Genomic DNA, 8,530 nt, shown 5'->3' on the forward strand with positions numbered 1-8,530 from the left:
TACAGACAAAAATGTCCTTAGCGTTTGCTTCTTGGACCCTATCTTGCTGGCTCTCCTGAAATCAAGCTGAGAGCCAGGGATTTATTTCCTGCTCAGGACTTCTTTCCAAGCTCTGGATCATGGGGAAAAGAGAAAAAGTCAAACTAAAATTGAAGAGTCCTCATGCCTGCAAATATTATATATATATTCAAATATATACATATATTTATAATCTGTGAATCAGCACACGAGTTTGTGCTGGCCTTGGCAATGCTTGGTTGGCACACCCTAGTTCTACCAGTCCCATACCACCTGGGCACAGTCTTCACTGGCTGAGCTCTTGCATTTTTATCTTCCCTTTCTCCCTGGAGTGCAGGGCAGCATGTTTTCCTGGTCCCTTGTGGAATCCCTATGATTTTGTAGGCTGAGCTGAGAAAGGGAGAGACCGGCCCAGGATGACCCAGAAAGTTGCATGTATGCACAGGACTTTCAGACCCACACTAGCTCTTGCAGATTTCTTGCTCGCCAAAGGGAGGCAGTGCAGCTGGGGAAGCCACTGTTCCACAGCAGACAATTTTGCTCTGCGTCTTTAAGAACTCAGATCCAGTCCCCAGATCACAGATAGCAAAACTGTGTGCAAGACCCAGGAGAGACTGATAATCAGTGACGGAAAAGCCCTGTCTGTTATCACCCAGTTTTATTTGCAGCTAAAGTAACAGCTATGCCCAGGTAAACAGAAACAAAGTTTCTGGGTCCACAGATTCAAATGAGTAGCCGTGTTGGTCTGAAGTAGCACAATAAAATCAGAGTCCAGTAGCACCTTTAAGACCAACAAAGATTTAATCAAGGTGTGAGCTTTCGTCAGACTATGATCTTCTTACATGACAGGGAATATATAGCAAAAATCAGTTCTGTTACATCTGTGTCACAACCAGATACAGAGAAGCTGAAGGCAGGCTTAAGACCAGGGGTAGTCAACCTGTGGTGCTCCAGATGTCCATGGACTACAATTCCCATGAGCCCCTGCCAGCGTTTGCCAACAGCTCGAGAAACTTGCTCTTTAGTTCCTCCAGGCCTACAGGTCAAGGCCGGGAAGAACTCCCAATTCCAGCTGTGGCTTAAAAGGTTTCTGCTCAGGGCTTAAAAAGAGCTTGTCTGTGCACTTTATTATTATTATTATTATTATTATTATTACTCATTATTATTACTAATTATTAATTTTAATAATATCCTCCCAGTATGGCTCAGGGCGGTGTACAAAATGGGGGTGTTAAAATTAACAGTGAATCAAAAACACGCAATACCTCAATATTAAATAAGACAAAATAAAACTTAAGTAACAAACTGGCAGCATTAACAATACATTTGACTACTCAGAGATCTCCAGAGTGGATGTCACTCAATGGGGGGGGGGTTGTTGTGGTGGGGGATAGATGTTTTATGTCTTTGATTCATTTATGTCCCACCTTTTTGCCTAATGGGAAATCCAAAGCAGGTTAAATCATTCTCCTCTCTTCCATGTTATCCTTACAACAACCCTGTGAGGTAGGTTTGTCAAACAGAGCCTTCTGCCTGCCCAGATGGGGTGGCATCTCTGGGCTCACTCAGAGATGAGGCTAGGAGTAGAACCAAGCAAAAACAGAAAGGGGACCACCCTAGCTGCTGGTCCTCTTTCCCTGCCCATCCATTCTTATATGCACCATACTGGCCTGCTTAGATGTGCTCTCAGCCAAAGGGGAAGGTCCCAGACTGGTAGAGCAGCAGGTGCAAGGCTGAGAAAGGAGCGGGGCCCGAATTCCCAGAAAGTCCAAGGAGGCAGAAGTTTCTTCCCATTCAATTAGATCTGTACCTTCCCTTTACCGATCGGAGCACAAGGAGGTGATGCCGAGAACAGAGATGGGCAAAACTTCACAGCACCCTGCATTATTCATTGTTTTTAGTGCCGTCCACCTGCACCACTCTGTTTTTCATAATCACACCAAAGTGGGCACAGCCCCAAGAAGACTAGGGTTCGAAACTATGAGCTGGGAAGAAGAGTTGGTTCTTATATGCCGCTTTTCTCTACCCGAAGGAGGCTCAAAGCGGCTTCCAATCGCCTTCCCTCTCCTCTCCCCACAACAGACATCCTGTGAGGGAGGGGAGGCTGAGGAGAGCCCTGATATTACTGAAGATGATGAAGAAGAAGAGCTGGTTCTTCTATGCCGCTTTTCCCTACCCGAAGGAGGCTCAAAGTGGCTTACGGTCGCCTTCCCTCTCCTCTCCCCACCACAGACACCCTGTGAGGGAGGGGAGGCCGAGAGAGAGAGAAGAGCAGGGCTGCCCTTGGGTGCTTGAAGCTGATCTATCAGAAATGATTTCTCCCGCAGGGGAAAAGCCAAGTGGGTTGGGGGGAGAGATGGGGGGGGGGGTGAGCATCCGGGAAGAGAAGGCTGGAGAACCGCGGCCACTCCGAAACGGAGCCACCGGCCGCGCTAAGGTGCGCCTCCCTCCCTCCCTCCCATTCGAAGTAGCGCCTGCGAAATCGTCCCGGAGTTCCCTGCCGCAGCCTTGGGCGCCTGGGAGCGGTCTGGCCGCTGGATTCGCGCTTCCCTCCGGTTTCCGGGGAGAGTCCAGACCCGGTGGGGAAACCGCGCCGCCCGCTTGGCTGCAGCCTGGGGTGTCCCGAAAGCGGCGAGGGGCGTTGGGGGCGGCCGGAGCGGGCTGCTCGCTCCTCCCTCGCTTGTCTGCCTGGCGAGGCGCAAAGGGAGCCGCTGACACCTTTGCGGAGGCCGCCCAGGGACGGGCAGGAGGCGGGCGCGGAGGGAGCCTTAAAGGGCCAGGCGGCCGTCCCCTCGCCCCCCGCGGCCGTCACCTGCGGTCCACCTTAAGACGCGCGGCTGCGTTGGGGACCCCGCTCCCCGCCTGGAGCCCTCCTGATAGGTCGCCGGCGCAGGCGAGGCGGGGCCTGGCCGCCCTCGGAATAAATAGCCCGGCGAGCGCGGCCACCGGATTGGCGCCGCTGGAGCCGGAGAGGGCCAAGTTGCGCGAAGGGGACGGCGGCGCCTCTCGCTCCTGCCGCTCCTGCCGCCGCCGCCGCCGCCGCCTGGCAGACCTCTCGGCTGGCCACTCGCGGAAGCCCCGGAGGCGGCGGAGGAGGAGGAGAGCGGCGCCGCGCACGGCCGCCGGCCCCGGGGGAGCCTCGCCGTCCGCTGGGAGCCAGGCGGCCTCCTCAGCCATCTTGACCCGGCGCGGCCGGGGGCAAAGTTGAAGCCGGCGCCGGGCGCAGCATGGCCGCGGACTGAGCCCCGCAGCAGACAGCCGGCGCGGCGCAGCGCAGCCGAGGCGACAGGAGCCCTCCCGGGCCGGAGGCAGGGAAGCAGCGCTCTGGAGGCGCCCGGGCGGCCGGCGGAAGGGGCCGCAGCCACGCGAGGAGCCGCCGCCGAAGCAGCAGCAGCAGCAGCAGCAGGAGCTCCAGCCGCCGCCTCCCGGCTGGTGTCGCCGGTGGCCGGAGGAGGACGAGCGCGGCCGGCTTCGGCTTCGGGGGAACCCGCCAGGACGTGGCGCCGCCGCCGCCGCCGCTGCCCGTCGCCGCCGCCGAGCATGGAGCGGAGTTACCTGTTGGCCATCGCCGTCCTCCCGCTCCTGCTGCCGGCTTGGTCCCCGCCGCAGGGCGCTAGCTCCGTGGCCGCCGCCGCCGCCGGGTCCTCGTCCTCCTCCTCCTCCTCGTCGTCTTCTTCTTCGGCTGCTTCGGCGGCGGCGGCTGCAGCGGCGGCGGCGGCTGGGGCGTCGGGCGCGTCGTCGTCGTCGTCGGCCAAGGAGCTGTCGTGCCAGGAGATCACGGTGCCGCTGTGCAAGGGCATCGGCTACAACTACACGTACATGCCCAACCAGTTCAACCACGACACGCAGGACGAGGCCGGCCTGGAGGTGCACCAGTTCTGGCCGCTGGTGGAGATCCAGTGCTCGGCCGACCTGCGCTTCTTCCTGTGCAGCATGTACACGCCCATCTGCCTGGAGGACTACAAGAAGCCGCTGCCGCCGTGCCGCAGCGTGTGCGAGCGGGCCAAGGCCGGCTGCGCGCCGCTCATGCGCCAGTACGGCTTCGCCTGGCCCGACCGCATGCGCTGCGACCGCCTGCCCGAGCAGGGCCACCCGGACACGCTGTGCATGGACTACAACCGCACCGAGCTCGCCACCGCCGCGCCGCCGCCGCAGGCCCAGCCCAAGCCGCCCCACCGCAAGCCCGCCGCCCCAGGAGGAGGAGGAGGAGGAGGGGGCGCCCCCGCCAGGCCCCCGCCCGCCCTGCCCCCGCCGCAGCCGCCCGCCGAGCCGCCCCCGCGCAAGGCCCGCCCGCCGCCCCCCTGCGAGCCGGGGTGCCAGTGCCGCGCGCCCATGGTGTCGGTCTCGAGCGAGCGCCACCCGCTGTACAACCGCGTCAAGACGGGCCAGATCGCCAACTGCGCCCTGCCCTGCCACAACCCCTACTTCAGCCCGGACGAGCGCGCCTTCACCGCCTTCTGGATCGGCCTGTGGTCCGTGCTCTGCTTCATCTCCACCTTCGCCACCGTCTCCACCTTCCTCATCGACATGGAGCGCTTCAAGTACCCCGAGCGGCCCATCATCTTCCTGGCCGCCTGCTACCTCTTCGTCTCCCTCGGCTACCTCGTGCGCCTGGTGGCCGGCCACGAGAAGGTGGCTTGCAGCGGCGGGGCGGCCGCGGCAGGAGCGGGGCCGGCGGGACCTGCAGGGGGCGCCGCCGGGGCGGCCGCGGCGGTGGGGGGCCGCGGGGCGGCAGGGGGCGCCGCCGAGCTGCAGCCGGAGCTGGCGGTGGCGGAGCACGTGCGCTACGAGAGCACGGGCCCCGCCCTCTGCACGGTGGTCTTCTTGCTGGTGTACTTCTTTGGCATGGCCAGCTCCATCTGGTGGGTCATCCTCTCCCTCACTTGGTTCCTGGCGGCGGGCATGAAGTGGGGCAACGAGGCCATCGCGGGCTACGCGCAGTACTTCCACCTGGCGGCCTGGCTGCTGCCCAGCGTCAAATCCATCGCCGTGCTGGCGCTGAGCTCCGTGGACGGGGACCCCGTGGCGGGCATCTGCTACGTGGGCAACCAGAGCCTGGAGAACCTGCGGGGCTTCGTGCTGGCCCCCTTGCTCATCTACTTGGCCATCGGCTCCATGTTCCTGCTGGCCGGGTTCGTGTCGCTCTTCCGCATCCGGAGTGTCATCAAGCAGCAAGGGGGCCCGACCAAGACGCACAAGCTGGAGAAGCTCATGATCCGCCTGGGCCTGTTCACGGTCCTCTACACCGTGCCCGCCGCCAGCGTGGTCGCCTGCCTCTTCTACGAACAGCACAACCGCCCCCGCTGGGAGGCCACACACAACTGCCCCTGCCTCCGGGACCAGCAGCCCGACCAGGCCCGCCGCCCGGACTACGCGGTCTTCATGCTCAAGTACTTCATGTGCCTCGTGGTGGGCATCACGTCCGGAGTGTGGGTCTGGTCCGGGAAGACTCTGGAGTCCTGGAAGGCGCTCTGCACGCGCTGCTGCTGGGCCAGCAAAGGGACCGCGGCCGCCACGGTCGGAGGCCTGGGAGCGGTTGGCGGGGGCGGAGGGGTCCTGGGGACCACGGCTGCCGTGGGAGGACTGGGCGGGGCAGGCGGGTCCATGTACAGTGACGTGAGCACCGGTTTGACGTGGAGGTCGGGCACTGCCAGCTCCGTTTCGTACCCCAAACAGATGCCCTTGTCCCAGGTGTAAGGGGGAAGGCCAGGACAGGGGAGCGGAGGGAGAAGGAGGGGGATACAGCCCACTGGACTGCCCCTCCCCCCTCATTAATGAATTTCCTAATGGCCTCCCTGTGTGCAGGACAAAAGAGTCGCTTGGAGGCCCCAAGGCAACCGCTGACTTCAAGGCAGGAGCTTCCTTGGCAGAGGGAATTGTGGAAGAACTTTCTAAACCTCTCTTTGGACTAGCCCAGCGCATGCACGCACACTCCCCCCTCCCACTTGCTGAACTGGGACTGCTCCACGTGCTTTTTTCCCTTTCTTCAGAACCAGCTTGGAAAGAGCTTTCTGATAGGACTGCAGGGTTGGGAAGAGTTTTAACTTTAAAAAAACACAGAGAGAGAGAGAGAGAGAGAGAGAGAGAGAGAGACAAACTGGCAGATGCCTTAAATTACAATCAAAACCTATGTCTTAATTATATACCCCCAATAAATACGGGTTTCTTATGTTAAAGGATGTATTTATATAATTATTTGGTACCGTGTACAAAACGTGTAAGATAATGTATATATCCAAATGCTATACAGTCTGTACAATTTTTTTGTAAAGAAAAAAAAAAAGAGTTTAGAGGCTTACCTTCCAACGTGCACACGCTCCTCCCTCCTTTCTCTCCCGAGAGCAAATATTTGAATATTCTATTTTGTCAATAAAATGATGATAAATGATTATGTTTGGGAAGGGGTACCACCACCACCCCTCTTGGTGCTCTGCTTATTCTGTTGCTGGGTTCCTGAGGTTTGGGGCACAATCTTGGAATACAGCTCTTAAGCCATGGGGAAATATTTTGCGATGCTAGAACTGGGGCATAGAGTGCACCTTTAAATTTGGACTTCAGTGCATGAGTTTAGGGGTCAGTCTTGGAGGTTTGAAATAGCCAAACTGGCTTGGGGTGGGGGGGGACAGGCTGACTGTGCCATCCTCAGGAAAGAACCGCTTGGAAGATTGTAACTTGCACTGTGCAAGTTTGCACTGTGAAGCTATTTGCCACTAGCCAACCCAGGAGCCTTCATGTTTGCTTAGAAGAAGGCCATTTAAAATCCTTGAGAACTTGAGGAGTGACAGGCAGCAATGCGTCTAGCCTAGGGCTGTGATTTTAATAGGTGTGATGCTCCCCTCCTCCTATCCCTGAGTTTTGAAAGGTTGCTGCAGAGCACTGTTCAATTAGCTCTTTATTTATTTTTTTTTAAGTCGCCGTTCTGAGAGCACGATCCAGAACTGTGTACACTTTATTACATCAAACTCCTCGGGAGCAAGTGCTCTGTAGCCTTAAGGTGGCACCCCTGTATCTCTCCAGGTCATTGCTGGGTAATAAGTGAAACAAACAAGGATCAGGCATTAATCTCCCACATGCTTTATTATGACTCCTGCCAAATGAATGTTACTTTAGGAATGCAGAAAAGTTTCCCCGTGGGTTGTCTATGCTTGTTTTTTGGAAGCACCTGCTGTTTCAGCAAGCGGGGAGGGGGGGACGTTTAAAAGTTGCTTTTAACAATACGCAAGCTCTTTTTTAAAACTGAATTTGGGGATAGTGTGATGTTAACCATTCCTACTTCCGTACATCAAATATCTCCCCTTCTGCGGGAGAGATTGTCCTCCTGTCAAGGCTAAAGCTAATTGATTTGGAGTAGAAGGCAGTAAGAATTAACAGAATGCTTTCGAAAGGGTTTGAACTTTTTACCTGTCTACCCCAAATGGGCTCTGAACATCTTTCTAAGGGGAACGAAATGAATAGGGTTAATCTGTGGGGATCTCGGTTCCTTTTGAGCCTGGTAAAAACTTTGATCTTTTCTCTTCTCTAAATGTGTATAGTCTGTATAGGATTTTTTTTTTAAACCTCCTCATTGCCCTGTTTCTCTTGTTGCAGGCCAATTGGCCACTGTGGAGTCTCAAAAGTTCTTCAATTAAAAGAATGTGGGACCTTTTTTTTTTTTTTTTAAAAGGAGGGAGACTTGTAACAGTTCGTGAACACCAGAGGAAAAAGGGGAGACCAGACTTTTAAACAGCTTTTCCTGGCATTGTTAGCCAGTCTGCAGGCAGTAAGGCCCAAGGTTAGAGTATTATAGTGAGGGGGACAAAAAAGGCCGATGAATACTCTACAGGTGGTCTCCTTACAACTGCCCCAATTTAAAGCATTTCTCTTTGTGGGACAATTGTATTCCTAAACTCTTCTCCTGGGCAGCTAATTGAACCAAAGAACATCTATTATGAAGCACAAGTTGTCTGGTTTGGGGGTTTGATTTGTTTTTTTTTTTTTTTTTTAAAGGCTCCAGCGCTTGGAATCTTGGGAGTGTCCTCCGTGGGTTTTAAAATCAAGGGTTCCGAGTACGAAAAACGCCACGAGAGTTTTTTGTGCCTGCGACTTTCTGTCCGGACGAATAAGTTACAAAGCAATTCAAAGTTAAATTAGTCAGCAGTGACGGACCTCTTGGTAGTCGCTATTTTGTTTTAATAATAACTGATTTATTAAGCAGCTACGGTGGAGGTGATGGAGGAAAATGGGTAGAAAGAAGGAGGGGAAACGTAGAAGGAGCTCCGGATTTCTAGCCTCTGTTGTCCCTGGTGGTGGCAGAACCTCTCCCCCCCCCTCCTCAGTTTAGAATTTAGAACAGGGGTAGTCAAACTGCAGCCCTCCAGATGTCCATGGACTACAATTCCCAGGAGCCCCTGCCAGCATTCGCTGGCAGGGGCTCCTGGGAATTGTAGTCCATGGACATCTGGAGGGCCGCAGTTTGACTACCCCTGCTTTAGAATAATATGTACCTCTGATTGTGTTAACTTAGGCAGAACTA

The 8,530-nt window shown here is 56.0% G+C and overlaps 1 protein-coding gene across 1 annotated transcript; it reads left to right on the forward strand.

Annotated features, from left to right (window-relative positions):
- Nucleotides 1–2,960: 2,960 nt before the first annotated feature.
- On the forward strand, nt 2,961–6,407 carry FZD8 (frizzled class receptor 8). The gene has a single exon (XM_077302987.1). It carries the CDS (start codon nt 3,559–3,561, stop codon nt 5,713–5,715), a length of 2,157 nt encoding a protein of 718 aa, XP_077159102.1. The 5' UTR covers nt 2,961–3,558; the 3' UTR covers nt 5,716–6,407.
- The last annotated feature ends 2,123 nt before the right edge of the window (nt 6,408–8,530 follow it).

Source organism: Paroedura picta, chromosome 11, assembly GCF_049243985.1.
Source record: "Paroedura picta isolate Pp20150507F chromosome 11, Ppicta_v3.0, whole genome shotgun sequence".
NCBI classification, from domain to species: domain Eukaryota; kingdom Metazoa; phylum Chordata; class Lepidosauria; order Squamata; family Gekkonidae; genus Paroedura; species Paroedura picta.

Excerpts from the sequence above, each read along its gene's own strand:
- FZD8 (XM_077302987.1), top strand. The coding sequence starts at position 3,559 with ATGGAGCGGAGTTACCTGTTGGCCATCGCCGTCCTCCCGCTCCTGCTG.